Below are 24,975 nucleotides of genomic sequence, written 5' to 3' on the forward strand. Positions count from 1 at the left end.
GTAGAAAGAATAAATAAATAAATAGAAGGTTCCCCTCCCTGGAATCGAACCCGGATCCTCCGCGCGACAGCCAAGCACGCTAACGACTCAGCCACGCACGCGCTCGCTGGGCGACGCGCGTGGCAATATGCATATTCCTTGGAAGTTGGGAAATCCCACAGCCGTGTCTCCTTTTCTTCAACGGAAGCCCCGACAGACGCGGATTTTCTGTCCGACAAGGAAAGTAGACAGCAGGAAGCACCGAACCTGTGGGAAGACAATAAACACTCAAAAAAACGCCCCCAAATTAAAAAAAAAAAAAGAAGCTTGGAAACGTTAAATTTGAATTATAATATCCCCTTACCGATGGATTTTTTCCTGTTTGGTTGACTGAAACATACACTGATTCCGTGCCACTTGCAGTTCCCAACTAATTCTTGATCCAATTTTCAAAACTGTGATAGCCTGATTAAAAGGGTTTAGCCAATGTTATCCAATCTGTCCTATCCTATCGACTCTAGCGGGTGTGAAGCTTGGAGGTAGGAACAAGAGGAGGTGACAGAATGGCTCAGAATTGAATTCAGAAGTGAATTCAGAATAAGGCTGCGAGATATATGCTAAATAACTATAATTTTCACGATAGTCTCTCTCAAATAAAGCTCCAGCTCGGATGGAAACCTTTACAACTTAGACGAAAGTGCCTCTGTCTCAAGTTTATGAATAATCTATATTACGGTAGCATCGGGATAGATACTATATCATGATAACTATTGGTACCTCACTATGTTTCTCTTCGGACTGGCAATAAGAAAGAGATACGAGAATTTTTTTTAACATACTGCCTTTCTAAAATATTAATTTTTCCCGCAAACAATTAGTGGCTGGAACGTGCTGCCCGACTCACTGGTAGAGCTTCCTAACGTTCAATCCTTTTTTGATGAAATTATGTTACTGTTGTCTGTTTTGACAGTTTACTTCGTTCGGCCTGTGCTTGCCGTTGATCGTGTTCTCATATTATTGTACGTGTAGACCGCATATAACGTATGTCTCGGGAGTCGCGAAAATCCGCACTATAAGCGGTACCGCGCTATAACCAAAACATCAATTTTTCAGGCCAAAATACATGCCATGAAACAACTTACCTTTGTAAAAGAATTTATTTTTATGTTAGATGAAAAATAAAGCTTAGTTTGAGGAAAGTCTTTATTTCACCAGACTAGTACAGTTCTGTCTCAAGTGTGTCAAACATTTTGAAAGAAATGAGCGGCTTTTGCCTGGCACAGCCTTTAACGGCGTCGCGAGTTGCGGACGGACGTTGCGAGCGTTCAGAATGGCTAACCCTAATCACTTTTCTCCGGAGATGAAAACGCGTGAAAATTCGCATCCTTCATACGTACGCGCCAGTAATACCTTGCACTTGAGCACACGCATGAAATGCGCCAAATAAGAAATCCGAACGATGTTCGAGGACACAAATGCTTAGAAATCACCACTGTAGTCGAAGTAAACAAACACGACGACACGGGCGTTTCTGCCGTCTTGAGAGCGCCGCCACGACGTCGCCGCACGAGTAGGTGGATCTTCCCTTCTAGTACTACGTGCTGGGTTATCACAGCGACACACAACGAAAATTCACAGTCAGGGATAGCGCTTTTACGCAGAACGATGAGATGAACGCCGTCTACGACGACGATCACAACCGACGCCATGTTTACGGATAGAAGCAGCCGGCCCGCGACCGGAGAGGAAGAGGAGGAGAAGCGTTGTAAGAGAGGTTGGGAGGGAAAGGAGAGAGCATGCAACGCGCGCGAACACTTCTCCTCGACCTGCGATTGGTCTGTCGTTGCGGTTGTTTGTTTCTTTGTTTCCAACGCAGCGGAGGGACGCACGCACGTGAACGACACGTGCGTGCGTCCCTCCGTCGCTAAGGCAACTGAAGCCTCTCTCTTCGCTTCTCCCCGCTTTTTCTAGCAACATCCTTGCCCCGCCAGCGCAGCGTGCGGCTCGCGCCGTCAGCGCCGTTATCTAGTGTCGCACAGGGAAGCGAGCTCGCTGCTCTGGTCGTCGGCGCGGTCGGCGGGCTGTGCCAAAAACCGCACTATAACCGGTATTTCCCTTCGCGCGCCTGCATTTTAAGCGGTATGTAATTACATGGAGTTCTATGGGAGGTGAACCGGTGGTTTAAAAAAACCGCGTTATACCCGGTCCTGCACTATAAGCGGTTACGTTGTAAGTGGTCTATACTGTAGTATATATTGACATGCTTCTCCCGTATGATTGTTATTTTTTCTAGTATGTTCCACTACGTGTTCGCTTTTGTATAATTATTTCCGCCCCACCTACTGTATTGCCCGCCGAGTGAGGTAGGTACCAAATACATTAATGAAGCCAGCCAAATGAGCAAATCCCAAGAGAAGCCGAAAAGAGACGTCTTGGTCGGTGGGAACACCTTCAAGGCAAAGGCGGACATCAAGGAAGGGAAGGGGCGGGGGGGTGACCGCCACTGTCCCCAAGGGCAACATTTTTTTAATAAAAAAAAATAGATATTCACCAGCCAAAAGTTTCGCTTTTGGTGACATAGCAAATATTGGGTCAACAAAATAGATCCGGGCAATGTTTCCGCCATAACGTCATATCTCAACAAACTGCCACACTCCCCCCCCTTTCCCCTCCCCACCCCCCCAAGCTTGACCCATAAATCCACCCCTGCCTCAAAGATGACAAAAACAGCTGTTGGCACCAAATCAGCTGTCCATTCACTTAAATAGCGTCTTTTGGTTTTGTTCATTTTTGTTCAATGCTGGAGGCGTGTCCCTCTAAACCGAGTTTCCCCCGGTTCCACCTCTGGTGGCGTCATGCCGCCTCCAGAAGCTCCCTATGTCTATGGTATGAAGGCCTACCTGAGAATATAGGACGCAGTCCCTAAGAAGTTCATGGTGTGAAGGCCTACCTGAGAATATAGGACGCAGTCCCTACGAAGTCGCCGCCGTCTGCCACCAGGATGGCGTTCTCTGGCAGGACCTCTTCGAGCTCACTCAGCACCTTCACGGGATTCAGGTGCTTGTCGGCAGGAGCGCCAGCTGCCTCCCTGCACAACAGAGACTGCAGCACTTAATTAAAAGTCACGCTTCAATTTAAATGAAAGTTCCTACAGCAAGGGACAGCTGAAAGGGACACTGACAGGGTATTCTTTTTTTTACTTAAACAGCGCAAGTAAGTTACGTGAGGAAGAGACAACAGGAAGGAAAGAGCACTGACTCACAACTGAGGTTTTAATAATGATGTAGTGAAAGAGAAGGAAGGTGGCAAGTGCGGTAATATTATTAAATTAAAGAAGGTTAAAATTATTAACCTCTTTCTAAGGGCCATATTAACGGAAGTTAATATGGCCCTTAGAATTGCTGGGCGAGTCTATCCAACTCGCCCAGCAACTCATTTTGGGACAGGGTATTTATGCTCGCCAAGGTTTTTATGTATTTGTACATGACGTACGAGAGCCCAACTACCCAGAAAACAATTCACGGCTCAAAATTTATTATCTTTCTGCCCGAAAACCGCAGATTGAGAACTGGCCAGTTTAGTTGCGTTCACTCTCTTCTTTGTGGTCACAAGCCGTTTTCTATGGTTTAGACACACCACCAAATATAATCAAAGTTGTGGGTCATCAGTGCACACACACAATATTAAAAATGGAAAAGAAATATGATACCCATTTTTCGTGGCTTCTAAAAAGCTTGAAATAGGTTGACTGGGAAAAAAAAAGTATCACAGCCACATGACTTCTGCCATCTCTCTCCCCCTCTGTATTTCTTCTTCCTCCTCAATCCAGTTTCAATTTCGGTTTCGAGCAGTTGCGTTTTTTGACTCGTTAAATACTAGGGTATATACGTAACGCTGTAGCAAAATATAGTCTTCTGACGCCATAAAAAATCGCCTGGCAAAAAATAAAAAATAAATTTTGGGGAGTGTTAGTGTCCCTTTAAGAAATACAGGGCGTAGCGGGTCCTGAGCATCCCATTACCATTTGGCAGCCAATGAGGTTACAGCGTTCACTGAAAAAAAAAAGCCAAAGAATGGGCCAAGGAGCATGAACGTAGCAAGTCACACCCTTCATTCTCAAGCTTTCGGCGGCTATAGGGAGCGCAATTTGTCTGCTTCTTTTGCAGAGGTTGTGGTGACGTCAGAATGCCGAGCTCCGATTGGCTCTGATTGAAGGATAGTGGGTGGACCCCAAAGCAAGCTGCCTTGAGGTCTATCCACTATCCTTCGATCGGAGCCAATCAGAGCTCGGCATTCTGACGTCACCACAACCCCTGCAAAAGAAGCAGACGAACTTGCACTCTGCATCGCAGTTCCACAGGCTCCTAGCCGGTGTGACTGGTTCAGACCCAGTCCGGATTAAAAAAAACGAGCGACCTCGCGTGAATTCACAGTACGGTCACAGAGACGGCTGCGACTTGTCGAGGCAAAGTCGTTGGGCATTGGTGTTGCATTCACGCCACGCGGGGTCTTGACGGTGTAGTCCCTTGGCCTCGTTCTTACAAGCACGCACCTTGCCGTTCTACCTGCGACGAACAGTGAGACCGGTAGGCGTCTCTGCCAGCGCGTCTTTCAGCGTCTCTCGCAGCACGCGCAAAGCTAGCACGTGGCAATGCCAAGATGCGCGTCTGCTACTTTGCGTTGTACCCTTCTTGAGCTACGGCGCGTTTGCCACCTGCGGCGGCTTGGGGATCGACTAACGACGACTTGCACCAGCTAGCTGCAGCTTTTAATTTCAACAATTCAATTTTTAAATTAAGAATACTAATAAAGAATTTTCCATCTCGACGTCGCAGCAACTGTGGCCATCTAGCGGGCGCTACACGAGACCCGTACAGATGCGTGTGCTTATCAAATGCCGATAAACGCGGTTGCCAAGGCTGCGGCGTAGTCCTGTGATGACGCACCCGCTTCACAAGCACCAAATTCAGGTTCCAATCCTCGGAATATTGTGGCGGCGAAAGATTGTTTTACAACATTTTACGATATCGACAACAGTCGCCCTACACCCACCTACGTCAACTACAACATCAATGACAATGGACGTAATTTCCAGCGGTAGGAAGAGCCTATAACACCTATCGCTGTGAAAAAAGAATGTAACTTATGTATGTCAAAAGGCTCGTTGTAAAGTCGGAGATAATCTCCTAAAGTTGCCGTGGGCGTAATTAAAAATTGTGGTTCTGCAAGCGGTAGAAGCGTGCACCGTGCATGTGATAGCAACGTCTGTCTTGCATAATCTAACTTTCTTGAAAGAAAATTTTACGCTGCAAAATGAGAATTAGTTAAAAAAAATTACCGCACTCCTTTTTTTTTAAAAACACTTTGTTCACACTTATAGTCGGCACTCTTTGTTTCCAAGTTCCACATCTTTTTGAAATCGGGGGAAATATAATTATATTCTTGAAATATAAATTTGAGAAATAATAGAGCCTTTCCTCCAATCAATTTAATGAGAAAAGGTGTACCTGTTCTTGGAGTCTTTCACATTGTCCAGGTTCCGCAAAGTCTCGAGCCAAGCCTGGTCACACTGGTAGCCAGGAAGGGACTTTCTGAGAGCCGCCAGAAATGTTCCCACATCGGCCTGCACCGCAACTGCGGGCTTCCAGAAGGCATCGGAATTCTGAAACGTTTTGGACGTGGCATGCACATCAAATCGTATTGCCCAGCATCGACATCTGCCAGAAAGGAAACAAGTGAGAGAAGAAAGGTGCTTTTTGGTATCTACCGATTTCACACCTTCTTCCCTCTGCTTCATCTGCAATTTTAGTTTAGAACTAGAGCAGTTAAAGAATTAAAAAATGTAATTCAAATCTCGGCAAATGCCGAATTATACCAAATTACGCTTTCGCCGATATGAACCGCCACTACAGCCTGCTGCAGGTTTAGAGTAGCTGGATAAGCCCCTTCTGCAACAGACTTTATAGTTAATGGTGAAAAGCCCGCATGTCATCAGAGTATGTAAGCAAGTACACTAAGGTCCTCAGTTGAAGGTTACAAACGGCATGTTAGAAAAGCAACTAAAGATAATGTACGAGAAATGTGCCCCCTCACTTTCATTACCGCATGGCCACCAGAATTGGTGGACACCTGCTGAAATTTGCCAATCGGTTTACCACATCGGCTCTGCACCAACATGGTCAGGCTTATATATACCTGCTGTGACTATTATCACCTAGTAAAACACTTTGTTTGCTAAATGTGGTGGCATAATAAATGACAAACAGTTTTCTCTATATGATATTTAAAATGGAGAACCTTATTTGCTGTTAGTCGAGTCTCGCTACAACAAAGTTGGCAGGATATGTGAAAGTGTTTTCTTGCAATAGTGTTTCTTTCGTAGGGTACCGTTAAAGATGCTGAAGACATTTAAAGGGGACAAAGTCTGCCCCCACACATGCTCCGACTGTACGAAAGAGAACATGCCTTGTACAGCTGATCTTTGTTTCTGTTCACGGCAATAATCTTGGACTTCTTGCTGAGAACACGGCCATAGGAGAGACGGAAGTCACACACAGAACCTGTAAAAGGAGAGAAACTTAGAAATTTAGAAACAAAAATAGTATGTTTATAATTATTAATCAACTGAGGCCCCGCAATAAAAACCTCTGTGTATTATAATTAGGAATCAAAACTTTTAGTTTAAACTGAAAAAAAAAAGTACTGCATTTTAGCTAAAAAAATACCCGAGTCCAATTAGGGTTTCAATCAGTGCCAATTGATATCAGCAGATTGCAATTGGTTATTTCCAATTGGGATATATATTTACAATTAGTTATCCCACAAGTTCTCAAAGTGGGTTCCTCGGGACCTACTAGGGGTTCACCGTGGCCCCCAATTTCTTCAACTGTCCCTGCTCCCAAGTAAAGTCGTAAGCCACCCACTGATGCATAACTATGAGCCAGACACTCCATAAATATGCATATAATTTTTTACAATGTAGTATCTAAGCTTCTGCACTACTCTAGTATTGCGTCAATGCTCAGACCGGGTTGGAGAACATCTGGGTTATCCCAATTGCAAAAGCACTGTAACATAAGGAATCGTATGGTGCTACTTGTAAGCAAGACTGCCGCTTGCAACGGGTCACATAGAAACGTCTGGTGCTGTGTTACCTGCAAGCAGGACGACGTCCGCCTGTGCCAGGGCATCCTTGCGGCAGTGCCTCATCTGGATGGGGCTTTTACGGCCGAGCAGTCCTCTGGCCATGCCTCCGAGAAAGCAGGGAATACCCAGGGCCTGCGTCGAATGCCGCAGAAAGAGTGTCGGCACTGTCAACTTCGGTTTGCGTCAGGTGTCACCGAACCCACTGAGAACGGCGATTGATGTTTTAATTAAGGGGAAACTGAAGCGGTTTTGTATACGAGGGAAAAAAAACAACACTCCAATCGTCTTTATGTGGCCTCCAAGATTACGAATATCAAAATTATATTTCAGATTGATGCACAGATTAGCTACAACAGCGCTTTCAAAATTGTGTTATACAGAGATGTCAACATTTCCATACTTTCCGCAAGTCTTACCGGAGCAGTCAAAAGCGCTGCACGCGTTCCCTCACAAGCTGAACGCGCAAGGCAGCCAAAACCTCAGGGTATGATGTCACATCTAGCAGCTGGTTTTTCTTGTGTCTATTTTGGGGTCAAATGCTCGCAATATTCTAGTTCTCAGATAAAAAATGCGCTAGGATACTCCTCTAACTCGTTTCTTTTCAAGAACCCCTTCAGCATCCCTTTCAGGGTGCTCGCAATCTTCACTGTCCTACTTTTTTCGGGTGATGTCACCCGTTTTGCTTGAAAGAAACCACCCTGAAGCCTCGGTTTGGCAGCCAATAGCCTCTTCGAAACCCAGCGCCTTAGTGAAACATCTGCTGCTAATCTAAGGCCTCAAAGAAGGTTCTTTTTCAAGTTCTTCCTAGCGAGCTTTTTATCTGGGCATCCTCTATTTTATGCAACGAGGTTTCCGTGAAGAGACTTTTTCATTCTGGTTGGGTAGGGGTTGAAGAAAGAAACTTTCAGCCTTTCCACTCTGGTAAAGAAGGAAGACCAGTGAAGCTGTACTATGGTGGGAATGAAGTAATGGCTGGCTGCAAGTCGGCAAGCCAGAGTGGAAAGGCTGGAGAGGTTGCCGCCATCCCTCATAGATGGCGGTAGCTGTCCAAAGTTTCGTGTCATCATTTGTTCGCTGACGGACACAATACTGGGGAAACTAGCCCTTAACAGCTCCGCTGTAAAAAAAAAAGGATGGATTCCTTCCACTTTTATAAAGGGAATACGAGCCAAAGCAAAAGAGCCTGCAGTTGCCTTCACTCAACTGACTTTTAGGGGTACCGTCGTTCTGGGGGGTTTCACTTTCTCTTCAACCGCAAACTTAGCAGAAACCACAAGAGCGAGCTTGAGGCTCTGAGTGTTCCTGCCAAAAAGGTACCCTTCGTGCCGTTCAAGGATCGTTCAAGGCAACATGTTCGTGCTTGTTTTGCTTGGGCCTCGTTCACACATAGTCCTAGCCATAAGAGAGAGCTATACCATCATGCACCTTAAAGTGTAAACTTATAAAAATATAGGCACACCTTTATGAGTGCAATAATTTTGCTTTCCAAGTCCAGTGCCCCCCTGTGAATTTAGTGAGTACTGACCTCCAAATCAGCCCTGAGGCTGTCCACAGGATGGGGCGGGAGCGTTGACTGACTGCCCAAGATGATGACGGGACGCTTGGCCTGGGACAACATCTCCGCACATTTTTGCACTGCGTGGCCGTGTCGAAAGACGAAGGGTACACGTCGAGGAAGCAGCCGACACCACACTACACTGCTAAAGTTGCACAAGCTACAAAATCAATCGAAATAATAACATTGTCTTTGATATCATTAAATAAAAAACAAAACAAAAATTTGAGTGTTTTGTTTTGGTATGTTTAAGTTGTCCTAGCAATAGCACAAAATTTAATTTAATGATGATAACAATTTTTTTTTTAAATTTCAGATACAGTAAATTTTTGTTATAACGAAACATTTGTTTTTAATGATCGCTTTTATCGAAGTTTAACATGGTCCCAACCGAAATGCAAGCATTTTTAACTGGATTATTCGAAGTGTATAGGCGCTTGACCATGTTTCTTACGAAGGCCGAGGTGCCGAAAGCATGCAAGCCTGCACGGAGATGCACAAAGACCCCTTGAAAGGCGGGTGCAAGGCAACAAGTTCTGCCAGAACCTGCCGCCTTGCCTTTCCCACAGAGCTTTGCCTTGTTTAGCTGAATGCATTCCCTTCTCCGCTAGTCGCCAAACGTCGACATTACCCCTTCTCTTCGCCACCTAACAACATCGAGAAGACCTGTGCCTCCATCTGTGCCGTCACTGCCACATGCTCTTCCTAATGGCGCTGCGGCACCAAAGCCGTGATTTGTGTCCCAGGAGTGAGCGCAGAGGGAACAGCTGGCTTCCACGGCTCGCGACTGGCGTCGAACTTACACTGACCATTGATAAGAGGCCGCCCCTGCCGCGCCTACATGGCGACGTGAGGATCCTAAGGTGCGCAAATGTGCGACAGCTATGCGGAGTGCAAGTTTGTCTGCTTCTTGCACAGCGGTTGCTTTGACGTCAGGACGCTGAGCTATGATTGGCTCTGGTTGAAACGATTGTGGGTAGACCTCAAGGCAGCTAGCATTGAGGTCTACCCACTATCCTTCCAATCAAAGCCAATCAGAACTCTGAGTCGTTCTGACATCACCACAACCCCTACGCAAGAAGCAGGCGGCTTGCTCTCTGCATAGCTTTTACTTCTTCGCACATTGTGGATGAAAAAGGCACTCTTTTTTATGGTACTAAATCTTGCACTCCTGTTTGGACACCATATATGCACCATATATGCATTGAGTTGAAACCAAGAATATGAAACAGATATAGTTGGTGATTACTGTCGGGGTGTCAGAATAGCCTTTTGACAAAACTGTCTATAATGAAAAAGCAGCAAGCAACTAAGGCTTACCTTGCGAAGATTTCGCTGTAGGTATGGTCACGGGCAGCGGTGAAACGTCGCGTTTCCGGAAGGCCCCCGCAAACAGGTTGTGCATGTAATAGTCCAGGTACCTGTAATAAGGAGCAATGAGGTGGACTTAGTTTTGATGGAAATTTGTGCCGACAAGGATATAATGAGTTGGCCAGCCAGAAAAATGCATGCCAAGGACACACTCCATTGAGGAACTTTACGCGATTTCAATCTTGCCATCAAAATGTAAAAACGAAAACGGCAAAATTTCAGTCAAGATTTTGCTGAGAATTTTGTCCGACTGTATTCCTGCTTTGTCACCACAGACTGAAACCGTAACCGCAACCCAAGCCGAAAACCGTTTAGGATTTAAATTTTTTTTGCTAACCGTAACCAAAACGAAACCAATATTTAAATTCAATGTTATCTGTAACCGTAACCATAATGGATTAACCAGTAACCAATATATTATATCGGCTACATTTTTTCTTTCAACAATAACACAGTCGAGCTAAGGCTCACATTGACATCCCTGCTGTTGCCAGAGGTCTCTGTGGCTGGGACGATTTCAACAGAACGAGCGCAACAACACAAGAGAACGTGATTTTGGGAGCCAATTGATGCCATTGACGCCGTTCTGATGTCAATAATGTAGAGCTAACAAAACGGCTAGCCAGGCGTCGGTGGGCGCCAGAGTTCGTTTCTGTCGTGTATGCATATGGCGAGTAAAAGCTTAATGGCTCTCGGTTGTTCAACTCTTTCATGGTATGTGCCCTTTCCATTCCCGAATTATTTTATTGAGAGATAATACACAATAATGTGGAAAGTCTAGTTGTTGTTTTTTTTTGGGGGGGAGGGGCACTCACTTGAGTGAACAACATTTTAGCAAGCGAAGCCTCATCCACAATGTTCCACTGAATGAAGGTGTTCATTTGAGCAAATGTGGTTGCTCGGTCGGCCAGGTGACATTAGTTTATTTCAATGAACTCAATTTAAACGGTCGATACCCATATCTTAAACTGTAGTTATTTTTCTGTGGTATTAATATTTCCTGCGAAAGAATGTTATTGTAAACTTTATTTAATGAAAGCATCATGACATTAAACATTTAAAATATCTATTTTAGACATAAGACATGCATAGTCTGCTCGCGATTAGAATTGTTTAATTGTGACCCTGGTGGAAAGACAAGCGTTCAGAGACGTTATGGTAACGGCGCTAAAAGAAACAGCTGGACTGAGTTAGTCGTTTAGAGAAGATACGAGCATTCAGAGGCTGAACTGAAATATGTCTTTTGAATGATGTATAGCAGTGTGATCATGTCGTCAGTAGCGTGTATGCATGTTGAACAAAATATGTAATGCAAATCAATGATGTCAACAAGAGCCTTATAGGTAGTAATGAAACTTTTGACCAATCCTAAGTAGTAAAAAAGTTTCGGAATGCTTTATTGTTCTGGTTTGTTTCGATCTGGATTAGCATTGCCAGCGTGCGATCGTGCATCACTACTGCGTGAGGCACTTGAAAAATCCAGGCTAGCCATTCTGCATTGTCTAAATTTCCTATCTACAGCATAAAGACATGTCGCCTTTCTGAATGGTTGACAAGCTTCACACTGTCTATATGTCCACACACACACACACACAAATATTTGAGATTGAGAGTCCAATTACTTTTGCCTTGCTGACCCATTGTTAAACATCAAGAATTAGTTCAAACCATTTATTCAAGTACTGTTGTCAAACGTAAAAAGAATTGGTCGTAGGCAGAATGTTTTTATTATTGGCTCGTTAAAAGAAAAAAAGAAATGGTTTGTATGGGTGGTTAATTGATAACCAAAATGGTAAAAGTGACACCCTCAAAAAACGAAAACCAAACCGATTTGAAGAAAGAATGGCAACCGTAGCCGAACCGCTGTACATCCGTTTCAGCCCCTGTTTGTCACCCAACCGTTGCGAGACATATCTGACAGATTTTGCACTTTGTTCGCTCTACCTCCTCACCGATGATAATGAAAGTGAGCGACAATGAAGGGGGATATAGCGTGCCGCCGTCATCACCAAGGGTCCCAGTGCTCCCGAGACTTTCACAAAATTATATTTTTCAAAGAGGATTTCTATTTTTAAAGGGGCCGTGCATTAATTTTTAGACTTCGATCCAATCACTGCGGGAGCTGTTCCTTGTCATGTCTTGAGTGAAGAACTGAAAACCAAATTTGCCTGCGCACGTTAGTTGTTTTTTTTTCTAAAAATTTGAAAGTTTTGGGCACCTCCCAACCACTCTCAACTCTTACGCCGCTTTCCGAGTCACGTGCGCGGTAACATGTAGCGGGGTACACTGGGGACCCAGAGCACCCGGTCGGGTTTTCTTCAGAGCCTCCAGCACGCGCTGCCTCTGCTTGCAACTCACATGGTGACCTTGAAGGTTGGTCTGAGTGATGTGGAGAGGGGGAGAAAATGGAGGACAATGTGCTTGCCTTGCTGCAAGGAAAAGGGAGCTTCTGGTAAACCTCAGAATGGTGTACCGAGGTTTCACTAGGAGACCTAGCTTCTTCAGGGCCCCGAAGAAACTATGTCTCGAAGTGAAACGTCGGCACACCACTCTGAGGTTTACCAGAAGCTCCCTGTTCCCATTCTTCTCCCAGCTTCACTCACCTTGGTGTTTTGTTTTATGTAAGGAAGTCGGACTGATGTACAGTATAGACCACTTACAACGTAACCGCTTATAGTGCAGGACCGGGTATAACGCGGCTTTTTTAAACCACCGGTTCGCCTCCCATAGACCTCTATGTATTTACATACCGCTTAAAATGCAGGCGCGCGAAGGGAAATACCAGTTATAGTGCGGTTTTTGGAACAGCGCGCCGACTGAGCGGCGCAGCGAGCACGCTTCCCTGTGCGACACTAGATAACAGCGCGAGCCGCAATGGCCGCAAGCGGCACTCGCGGGGCAAGGAGGCTGCTCGAAGGGTCGAAGAAGCGGGGAGAAGCGAAGATAGAGGCTTCAGTTGCCATAGCGACGGAGAGACACACGCACGTGTCGTTCACGTGCGTGCGTCCCTCTGCTGCGTTGGAAACAAAACCGCAACGACAGACCAATCGCAGGTCGAGGAGAAGTGTTCGCGCACGTTGCATGCCGGTCGCGGGCCGGCTGCTTCTATCCGCGAACATGGCGTCGGTTGTGATCGTCAACGTAGACGGCGTTAAAGTGAACTATGGCGTGGTGGAAGCTCATCGGTCCGGTAAAAGCGCTATCCTTGACTGTGAATTTTCGTTGTGTGTCGCTATGATAACCCAGCACGTACTAGAAGAGAAGATCCACTTACCCGTGCGGCGATGTTGTGGCGGCACTCTCAGGACGGCAGAAACGCCCGTGTCGTCGTGTTTGTTTACTTCGACTACAGTGGTGCTTTCAGAGCATTTGTGTTTTCAAACATCGCCCGGATCTCTTATTTGGAGCATTTCATGCGTGTGGTCAAGTTGAAGATATTACTGGCGCGTACCGTATAAAGGATGCGAATTTTCACGCGTTTTCATCGCTGGAAAAAAGTGATTAGGGTTAGCAATCCTGAACGCTCGCAACGTCCGTCCGCAACCCGCAACGTCGTTAAAAGGCTGCGCCAGGTAAAAGTCACTCATTTCTTTCAAAATGTGTGACACACTTGAGAGAGAAGTGTACTAGTCTGATGAAATAAAGATGACTTTCCTCAAACTAAGCTTTATTTTTCATCTAACATAAAATAAATTCTTTTACAAAGGTAAATTGTTTGATGGCATGTATTTTGGCCTGAAAAATTGATGTTTTGGTTATAGCGCGGTACCCCTTATAGTGCGGGTTTTCACGACTCCCGCGACATACGTTATATGCGGTCTACACTGTAGTAGCGAAGAGGCGAGACTCGAGAGAAGAATGGTTTTGTTCACCTCGGACAGCTGGCGCCACTCAAACTGAACTCACATTGAAATGACAGTATTTATAAAAGATAGCTTTAGATAGAGCACATAATAACACATCTTGCCAACTTATTACAATGCACCCAGGTTGGCACCACGCCAGTTCCCATGGCAACCCGTGACGGCAAATCACGATTTATTCACATTCTTTGCTTTGTAGCCCCTTTAAGGGGGGACACTACCCAGAAAAAACAATTTCTGCAAAAAAAAGTTGATTTTGAAAAATGTCATATTTACATCCACCAACATCTAGAGAGTATTCCCAGAAAGTTTCATTAGTATACACTGCATAGTTAATTTTTTATAAATTACTTTCGGTCGCCCGATGCTAAAGAATAGGCAGAGGTTGGAGCACTTTGAACACATTTTTCTCCATTCTACTTTTTGGCATAAATTTCACTTTAGGAAAACTATTGTTTTGTTATTACGCAACTTGGATTCATTTTTATGAATTTTTCTGGGTTGAAATTTTAAGGGGAAGATAACTATGAGCTTGTATTTTTTATTTTTGTGATTTTTCATGCTCAAGAACTAAAAGTTTGGACAAAGGATGGAAATCTAAAAAACTGTATTTGTGTTTATGTGGCTTTTTTGTCATGAAAGATGGCATAATATAGAAATATAGCTCCATAGTTATCTGCTCTGAACTGTCCTTATGCAATGTAACACATGAAAACGACAAATTTATAAGTAATTTCAAAACGATAGTTTCCCTACGCAGACACGCCCACTTTCGTCTTTGAATGTTTGCAATGTTTTTTGTACTTCACCCAGGTTAACAAAAATTGGCAGAAATGTTCTCAACATAAACAGAAACAAGCCCTGTAAATATAATTTAAATCGGACAAGTGGTTCAAAAATTTACTTTTTTGGGTAGTGTCCCCCCTTAAGGGGACACACCCCCTAGGGGGGTCAACTTTTGAACCCTTGTCTTAAAATTAATGAAATTTACAGGGTAGGTTGGTGGTCATGCTAGAGGGTGTATAACAAAATTTCAGGTCTGTCGGTTAAATGAGAAGGAAATTAGAGTTGCTTCCATCAGCAACACGCCTACATTGTTTAGTTAATCTATCGTCAGAAAACTATCACGATATTCAAGATTTTTATTCACTAGATATGTAGCAGAATGCCTAGAGGGTGCGGCTATGGAACGTTTTTTTCTAAGAAGTAATTTATTTCTATAAATTTTCTCTTCTGCAAAATTGGTCAACTTTTTGGTCTTCTGTGTCCTCGACAAAATGTCAACATTTTTTATAAAAGACATTCGTTAAGTGACAAAAAAGTTCCATAGCCGCATTCCTTATTAAATTTCAGTCAGGAAAAGGGAAGAATGAGCCTTCCCTGTTTTGTCATTATCAAACGATAGATTGACTAAAATGGAATTTATACTAAAAAGTGGAATGGAGAAAAATGCGTTCAAAGTGCTCTAAACCCTACCTTTTCTTTAGCTTTGGTGGACAGAAAATAATTTATAAAAAATTAACTATGCAGTGAAAATTAATTAAACTTTTTAGGAATACTCTCTAGATGTTGGTGGATGTAAATATGTTGTTTTTCAAAATCAACTTTTTTTGCAGAAATTGTTTTTTCTGGGCAGTGTCTCCCCTTAAAGAGCTAATAATGGATAGCCCCAAGGACTTAAAGTTGGATTCAACGGATAGTTCTAAGAACTTGAAGAACAGTCTTTCGACTCAATATAGTCCTAAAGACTTGAAGAATAGTCCTCGAACTCCATGGATCCAATGGCTAGTCCCTGAATTTGACTCACTTGCCTGCCACTATCAGAAAAGGGGAAAGCCCCTCTCACCGTCTTTACAACTTCAGGTCAGCGTTTAAGGTTTGCTAGAAATTAAGCTATGTTCCAACTCATCTGATAAATCAATCAGAGGACCTTCCCACCATTTGACGAGCTTCTGGCCAAAGCCCTTGGGAGATCCCTTGAAGCCAACTTCGGACTGGACGATGGCATAGGGGTACAGCACGTCAATGGGCAATTCCACAAAAACAGGCCCTGGACAGAAGCCGAAAGGAAATCGAACCAGCCGCAAGCAGCCCATCCGTCCCCTAATTCTAGCAGATACATAAGCCAAAACGGACTTGATGCATGGTTCTCAGCACTGAGCAAAAGATTGCGACTGCAGAAGGCTGGCACCTTACCTTGAAGGTAACATTTGCAGAAAGACAAGGTATAGAAGCCACAGCCCAAAACACTGCTTAAATTTATTTATTTATTGATACTGTCAGCCCTAGGCAGGGCTTTTACAGGAGTGGGTAATACAATGCTGTAAATCACATACATGCACACAACAATGCACAATAAGAAAAAAGAAGAAAAAAAAAGAACGGCGGCAGAGATTACTAATACCTGCTGCGACAAAAAGCACGAAAAAAAAAAAAAGATGCTATTATATAACTTGCTGACTAGATAGGCAATGATACAGCATTCGAAGTGATCAAGTACTTATAAAGATTAACGCCAACACAACAAGTGAAAAAAAAAAAAATGATGGGAATGGACTCTGAGGGTAAGAGTAGAACACTAGAAAGGCATCGTGATTAATCAACATTTACGACGCGTGACAAAGTACTAAGCTCTCGACGTTTTTAACAAACTCATTAACTGAGGTTAGGGTGACTTGGCAGAGCATTCCACTCCGTAATTGCTCTAGGAAAGAAACTATATTTGAAGCAATCATTTCTAACAGACGGCTCTCTTATGTACATAGAATGACGGTACCTTGTGGATTCACCCATGCGTATGTCCATGTAATTAGATTTTTTTATGCAAATTAAATCATGAAAAATTAAGAACAAAAACTTTATACGTTCACACTTTGTTCTTAATTCTAGAGCTGGGAGCTCGGCACGGCAGCATAGTTCAGTGGGAGAATCTGTGCGGCTATATTTACTAAAGATGAATCTAGCAGCAAGCCGCTGAAGCCTTTCCAGTCTAGTATTATTGATTTTTGTACCGTAATATCCCGAGTCATCGCCCATCCCCGAGCCATCGCCCACCCCATTTTTTGGGCCAATATCGATTTCCGAAAAAACACCGAGTCATCGCCCACCCCCTCAAATACCCCAGCGCGGACTCATCCTACCCGAATGACGCGGCCGCGGACCTTACAGTTGGAGGACGTCCGTGACAAAGTAAAACGAAGGAGGGAAAGACACTTCTTTTTGTTTACGCATTTCCTCCGTGAGCGACCCCAAAGTGGTCGTGTATCCGTGCGAAAAGAAAACGATGGAGATAACAAAATAAGAGTTTGTTAACGTAACCGCAGAGTGTTAGGTCAAAGTCTGTCTCCGCCAAAGTAAGGTCACCGCGAACCCGCTCCTTCTTCCCGCCCGTCGCGACCGCGGTTGTGCAATATTTTAGGCAAAGCCAACGCGTAAATAAAGCTTTGCTGGAACGGCCTACACAGACGTTTGCAGAGCGTCCCAACCGTGCATTGATAGCCCGCCGTGCACGGACGCACGTATGTACGGACGCACGTATGTACGCACCAAACAAGAAAGTTGCGCAAGAGCTTGCAATTGACAAGGCGCCCGACTTGGCCCGACGCCAAAGTATTTGCCAACGCGACCGCCGGCTTTCCCGCTTTCCCAGCATTGCTCTTGGTCGCTTCTTTGGTCCGCTCGCTCGCTCGCTTGCTCGTTGCGCCTGGTCGGTTTTTCTATTTTCTTGTAGACTTTTCTTTCTTTTTTTTTTTTTACTAACTAGGAGAACATAGTGGTGACATTCTTTCACGGAACAAACGTTCGCGCTATATGCAGATCGGCGGTGTTTCTAGCGCGTATGCGAGCAACGGACTTCGCTATAGTAAAATATTCTTTCGTGAGCATTTTTTTTATTTTATAAAACAATGAAACTAAATAGAGTTTTGAGTTTGATGTATCTCTTGTGCATCAGCGCTAGATACGCAGAGAAAAATAGGCGGTTTTTTCCGCTTTTTTCAAGTGTTTGTGCTCACCCACCGAGACATGGCCCACCCCACTTTTTTAATGAATTTCAGGCGGTAGGGGGGTGGGCGATGACTCGGGATATTACGGTATATGGGTCCCAAACAATTTTCGCATATTCGAGAACTGGTCTCACCAATGTTTTATACGCTATATTTTTTATTTCCGGTGTGGCGCTAGCTATGTTTCTTCTAAGGTACCAGAGTGCTTTGTTAGCTTTTGATGAGACTTTTTCAATGTGAGTGTCCATCAATCCATCAATAGTTACAAATAATTGCTAGTTTTTGCACAAACAAAACCAGCATTGGTAAGGCCTAAATTAAGCTTCTAATCTCCACCCAACTTTATCTTTTGCAAACAAAAAGTTGAATATATGATCCCTCTTCCTGAAATGAACTCAAGCAGGATTATTTCTTGGTGATAGATAATTAATGTATTTGACTGGGAACGCCAGGGGTGGAACAGACATTGGGCCGTAAGCCAAAAATTCGCCAAATAAAGAAACCAAAAAGAAACCAAGGGTGCACAGCCAATGGTTTCTTTGTAGCAATGTACACATCACAAGAATTTCACAAGGACAAAATGATCCTTCCCATAGAGGAGATATTGATGACCCAACTTCTACCTGTTTCCATTCAAGAGAAAGGCCGCAATGGTTTCCGCATCATGTTTTGTCATACGAGAAAGCTATGGTTGGCCATTGCCAAAGCTGACCCACCTGGGGTGTCGCACTGAGCCTTTTGCAGCGCAGTGCGCAGCGTGGGCACAATGTCCCTGACCGTCTTGACCGTGGCGGTGAACTTGCACAGCGATTGGAACAGCGACAGCTGATCAATGTCCTGCAGGGCACCTCGCCCCTGAAAGCAGAAAACGAGAAATAATTGCTGCTGAAATTTCTGCGCCGACTCGTTGAAGTGCGATGAAATTTTGACCAGCCTTGTATGCACATTTTTCTTTTATTAAACTGCCGAGGAAGTCCAGCGTAAGTTCTAGGAATATGTTTCGTCGACGTCCACAAAGCCTTTTTTTCACATTTAAAACCAATTCACAGAACTTTCCAATCTAACTGTCTACATCCCGCAACTAACCAAGGACTTTTGTTTCATCATTCCTGCAATTCAAATGTTTCTCTCTTAATATATAATAAGCACGATAAGACCGTCAATAACTGTATTTGCCATTCAGAAGCTAATATATTGCCGAGTATGTGGCAGAGCTGGCGACACACCCAGCTACCATGATGAGGAACGAAGTTCGAACCCTGATCGGCATGTCTTTTTTTTTTTGTTATTCCATAGTCCCTGGAAAGCTTCAGCTCATTCTCGGCTGCAATCATGTGTCCTGGCTCGGAACATTTGGGAACGCACCGCACGTATAAAACCAGCAGTTACAGCAGCTTCGGGAAAGTCGACCTACAGTCGCCGGAGCAAAATGTCTGGTGCTTTCCTCTTTAGTTTGTAGGCACAAGGTCGCCTCATTAAACATTTATTTTCGGTTTTACATTCGTCTACCCTTTTTTCGTCCGTAACAATATCACACCACATCCATTGGGTGCATTACCCCCCGGAATGCATAATTGAAGTAGGCATATAACAGATGCGTGCGGCCCGCTTCGTTGGTTACAAACCGAGACATGAACATGAAAGCGCGTAGGGTTCGCTTATAAATGCTGTCGCATTTAGAAAGAAAGGATACATACAAGATGCAGTACATTTTTTTGCTATTTGCCAAAAGAGACGGGTGAAACGCATGCTACTCGAGGCACGTAATGCAAGAGGTCACCCTGCTTCGACATGCGGCGGCCTTATTCTCACGCTGCAAGAGCGTACGGCGTGGTCAGTGCAATAAAACTGCTAATATGCTAATGAAGGGTTTCAAATGCAGGACTTCTCAATCTCAAAGAACCCGGAATGTCTGCCTTCAATGGCAGCCAAGGATACCCCTGGGCTCTAATCCGGACACCTGGCGAAAAAGTCGGCGAGGAATTCGACCATCGTGATTGGCTGGCGCCGAGGTCAGGCGCGATTGGCCCCCTAATCACGGCTGCTGAATACCTCAACAACTTTTTCGCCTAGTGTCCAGATTAAAGCCCCTGGTATCAGGTTTCCAGGCAATAAACCAGAGCACAAGCATGCAAACCTTGCAAAAAATAATGTGGTTATCCAGGGAGTGCTTGGGTCATGCTTACGCATCAACGAGCGACTTGGATCTGCTCAAACCGTGCAGCCGACATACAACCTCGCTTTTCTGCAGGGAAGGTAGTCCCCTTAATGCCCTCCTCCCCCAAACTGCAAGGTCAGCCATGTTGGGACAAGGTAAAAAGTGGAGAGAATATGGAAAAGCAGGAGGCGGGCAAAAGTGGAAGGCGTGAACTGTATGTCGGCTTTTAAACTGGAAGAACAATGCACTTGGGAGCAGGGACAGTCGAGGAAATTGGGGTGATTGGGGAACACACAAGGGTTCTTTGGGGCCTAGGAATTCATTTCCCAGGCTCCAATGCAGCTGCTACATAGTAGCAGAAACAAAAAAACTTCCTTAATTAGCACACAACCTGTCTTGGGCTGAACAGCTTGTAGATAAGGGGCAGCGACAAACTATAACACTGTTTACTAGGCTGGGTACCTTGACAGCTGTAGCGGCAGCACCTCCGAGAAGCAGCACGGGAGACTCTGCCATCTGGGCGTTCTTGATTGCCGTTACTGTGTTGGTCAGGCCTGCGACGCGTGTACATGCATAAGTGTTGGGCATGCAAGTTCGTCCACTCCTTGCGTGACTCGTGCGTCTGTTTACCCACCAAACATGCCAACATGCTTTTATCTTCCCCCCGACCTCAACCAATCACAGTGCGCACTTGACAGCCATTTCATTGCGCTGCATAAACCTCTGTGCAGATGGTCCCCTTGGTACTTGCACATGAATCTGCACCTGCAGACTTCATGTCTGCATCCACAATTGTGCTTATGGGTGACCAGATATAATGATTTTTAGCCACACCTGCCGGTTTCTTGCGGGTGCCAGCAGATATTGTGAGAGTTACTTGCAATCTTCAATTGCGAGCAATAAAGGTTCAGAGTATTTACCGGGTCCCGCCGTGACCACGGCCACGCCGATGCTGCCAGAGAGGCGAGCCACCGCATCAGCTGCAAAGACCGCCGACACCTGTTGCAAAGCACCAGTGCCTTCAGTATAAAGAGTGAAAACAAAAACAACATACGTTATACTGCATTGCCAATTGATTGTTATCTATAGAAAAGATTTTATGAAGGGCCGTGGTACGCAGCAGTGCACCCTTTTAGAAATTCAGTGCCAACTAGTAGATTGAGTAACAGTCAAACTTTTGCCTCACTTATAATGGTCATAAAAATATAGTACACCAGTGGGCCCCGTCACCATCGTATGCATTACAGTTCTCTCTCGATCCATATCCGCTTCAATGAAAACAAAGGAACAACACGTCTGAACAAGACCTGAATAGAGCTGTCCATAAAATTCACGGTACAATAAGGGGCTTTCGAGCTGAGGTTGTGCCAGCAGACTAATTGAACCAGAGTGTGAAATGACTGCTGATGCAGTACTTGTGTCAAATATGGGTGCTGCATTTTTCTAATGCCTGAATGCAGAGGCCTCTTTGAACTGGAAGGCATCTGCTTAGGGACGTGTCTTCAACTTCTTTATCAGCCACCGGAGGGCCATCATTAGTGATAATAGTGGCTGAGGTGGCCAAACCGAATTTTGTAAAATGTTTGTTGTAAACTTTTTATTGTATAACCTGGTTGTCAAGCCAATGCTTGTCCCACGGCAAAACAAAAAAACAACAATGTTGGTTCGGCCGCATTCCGATATATAAGCAAATGCTCAAATGACAGATTTAAGGGGTGTGATAAACATGTAGCTCTGATCCTTGAGATAAAGGAAACGAAATGTGCTATTTAGTCATCGCTTTAAGATATGCAAATAACTGCACAGATGGACTCCGGAGTAAAACGTCACAGAACTCCTACAGGTTCTGCATTTATAGGCAGTAGGCAAATTTGTTGAAATAAAGGGAGGATACAATATCTATGCAATCTATAAAAAAAAAATATACAGCTTTTGTAAAGTGCTAGGAATAACAGAAGTTTCAACGACTATAAGAATTAAGTTAATCATTAGGCCTGTTCAATTTACCTACACTTCCTGCACATGCTGCACTTGGTGCACACTGCCGCATTCGAGTTACGAGGGCAGCCCATCTTAAAACGGATGCCGGAAGTGAACTGTCCTGCACTTCTCTGGACTCTGCCACACTTGTTGTCATGAGCTTGTGACAATAGACCTTTGGGAGTTAACAGCACCTATGCGAAGATGGTGGGACTTGACACACCGAACTTCTGCGCTTCGGCCTTTGTTAAGGCACCGTTAAACACCCGAGACCAAGAGTGAACATGACTGACCTCATGACGTGTGTCCACAACACGAATGCCTTCCCTTTCCGCTGCCACCAGGATGGGCGAGATGTGGCCACCGCTCAACGTGAAAAGGAACTTCACATTATGAGCCTGTGGAACAAACATACAGGCCCTTTCAGATGGCCAGTCGTTTAACTCTTAAGGACTCCAAATCACATGCTTCCCAAAAGGCTGGTTCACACATCTGCATTTGAGTGTGGTCGAGTGTACATAGTTTTATAATTTATTAGGAATCACTTCATCATGGGCTTCAAATATTTCTGACAAAGTTATAAGTGACTACTTCTCATAGACAGTGCATAGATCTGATCTTGCAAATACTGAGAAACCTTCAGACCAGTCACAAAGAGGTAGGAAGTGATGTCCAGGTTTACCCGACAGGTGGCACCAGTGGGCCAGTTAGAAAAGATTAGAATGCACTACGTCACGGTCTAATGCAAATGGTCTATTGTGAAGGAAAAACTGCTGTTGTAAAGGTGTGTCAGCTCTCACTCAAAATTTGCTGGTGCTTCCTCTTAATTGTGTTTCCTTCTACGATGAAGAGGGCCCTTATTGTTTTTTTCCCTGTGTGGTATTAACCTTCTGTGTAGGAGGGCTCGAGTGACCTTGAAGCGGCGTCACCAACTTTCCCCACTTTTGCAAACTTTGCGCTTTGTGTGTGACTATGCCTGTCGATTCTGTCCCTTTGCGTTCACACATTGCATAGGGTTTTTTTTGTGTTTTTTTTCGCATCCTGAGTTGGCTGTGTGCTGGGCCCCAGTGCAATCCTGCCCCTTTTTGTTTTGCTTCTTTTCTATACACGTTTGCAAGTTCCGTCTCGGGGCGCCGCCACCTTGCTCAGTGGGGTGCGCTTGGGTGCAGCCATAATCCAATTACAATGCATTCGCAAGGTTTCGTAATCGGATTATGGCAGCATCCAAGCGCACCCGACTGAGCAAGATGGCGGTGCCCTGAGACCGGACTTGCAAACGTGTATAGCTAGTTTGAGCTTTTTGTTTCGGTTCTTGGGGGGAAGAGGGGAGTATAAATAAACCAACAGTTTTTCCTTTTTGTTTTCTGGTTGTCCAATACATTTTTTGGGGTCAAGTGGGAAAGAGTCATTAATAATTCGTTTAACGACTATTATTACTGTTTTAGTTATCGTTTTTTGTAAGTGCGCAAATCAAGGGTGCAAACCAATGTGTAGGAGTCATGAATACGGCAAAGGAAGAGGACTGGTACCATATGTGACCAGAAAGTGTGCAGCCGCAGCACCTAGGAACCCGTATCTTAATGCATGACTTGCATTGACGCCACATCAGCCGCCATTGCTCCGTACTATGCCCCTCTGCCCGTACCTTCTTCGGCATACATTTGGCATCATAGAATATGCTCTTCTCCGAAAGCCTTGCCGAGAAGACAAATTCGAAGGTGCGAAATGTATGCTGCATAAGGCATAAGCATAGGAGCAAGATATGGACTAATGGCAGCTGGTATAGTGCCATATGGCATCACGTGCAAGGCATGTATAGCATCTAAACACAACAAGCACAGCGGAGGTCGGTAGCAGTGCAAGTGACCAACGTAAGATATGATGTCTCTGGTAGGTCACCAAATGTCTATTTTAGTGCAATTAACGTTCAACAAACACGGCTTGTAACCGGGACAGAAATTTTGGCAATCAGCATGAAAACATTCTCCAGCAAAACCAAAGTACTAGGTCTATAGATAAAGTCCTGACCTTTAGAACATCAGCAACCAGATCACCACCATTTTGGATGGAAGACTTGTCAACCTGTAAAACAGGACAAACATTCATAAAAAAATCTACTGAGGGAAAAAACAAGGCAAAGATGCAGCCCCTATAAAAATGCAGAAAATAGACTTAAAAAATTTGAAACATATAGTAATCAAGAGATCAATTTTGTTTTCTTCTGAACAGGACGCAGCGTAACTTTCAACTGAATGTTATTTTGGAAGAAATATACACTGTAAAACCCTTTATTTCCGTGGCCCCTATTTATCGCGACTTGGTCAAAAAGTACATAATCGCGGCCACTAAATTTCGCGAATTCCAGACGCCTGCATTGAAACTCTTAAAGGTTGACATACAACCTCAATTTTCTACAAGGAAGATAACCCTCTTTGCGCCGCCCTCTCCTAAGCTGTGAGGGCAGGCAAGTTGCGACAAGGTAAAAAGTGGAGAGGATACAGGAACGGAGAAGTCGGGCAAAAGTGGAAAGCGCAAAGTGTACGTCAACCTTTGAAGATCGAAAGTTTCGCGTGCATTTAAATTTTGCGAATTTTTCAATTCGCGGAAATTAAGGGCTTGCGAACATTAAGGGTTTTACAGTATAAGTTATATAAGAGTAACCATTGAGTGGAAAGTTAAGCTGCTCCCTGTCCAGATATCCCTTTGAGTGTCCGTGTTTGTTTGGCGTATTATTTAGTGATGAGTAATCAACTAGCCCAACATGTCATCTTAAAACACATAATTGGTCTCCAGTGGCATACCAACTTGTTTTTGAGTGAGGGGGCAAACCAGGCCCCCCACCCCACAGGGCCAGAGGGCGGTGCCTTTGGTATCCCTCAGGCGCCGGCGGCGCCAGTGTTTGCCCTGCCCAGTGGCGGC

The 24,975-nt window shown here is 44.6% G+C and overlaps 1 protein-coding gene across 1 annotated transcript in view; it reads right to left on the minus strand.

Annotated features, from left to right (window-relative positions):
- Positions 1–24,138, minus strand: part of LOC8040980 (2-hydroxyacyl-CoA lyase 2) — a gene marked incomplete at its 5' end in the record, with an annotated part of 32,628 nt that extends 8,490 nt beyond the window's left edge. Inside the window, 12 exon segments of the mRNA XM_042289550.1 lie at positions 2,930–3,067; positions 5,487–5,641; positions 6,445–6,539; positions 7,134–7,257; positions 8,651–8,760; positions 10,001–10,101; positions 15,853–15,964; positions 18,635–18,773; positions 20,539–20,630; positions 20,997–21,075; positions 22,350–22,454; positions 24,085–24,138. Coding sequence (XP_042145484.1) covers positions 2,930–3,067; positions 5,487–5,641; positions 6,445–6,539; positions 7,134–7,257; positions 8,651–8,760; positions 10,001–10,101; positions 15,853–15,964; positions 18,635–18,773; positions 20,539–20,630; positions 20,997–21,075; positions 22,350–22,454; positions 24,085–24,138 — 1,304 coding nt within the window.
- Positions 24,139–24,975: the final 837 nt, after the last annotated feature.

The sequence above is a fragment of the Ixodes scapularis genome, unplaced genomic scaffold (assembly GCF_016920785.2).
Source record: "Ixodes scapularis isolate PalLabHiFi unplaced genomic scaffold, ASM1692078v2 PGA_scaffold12__126_contigs__length_90152505, whole genome shotgun sequence".
Classification (NCBI taxonomy): domain Eukaryota; kingdom Metazoa; phylum Arthropoda; class Arachnida; order Ixodida; family Ixodidae; genus Ixodes; species Ixodes scapularis.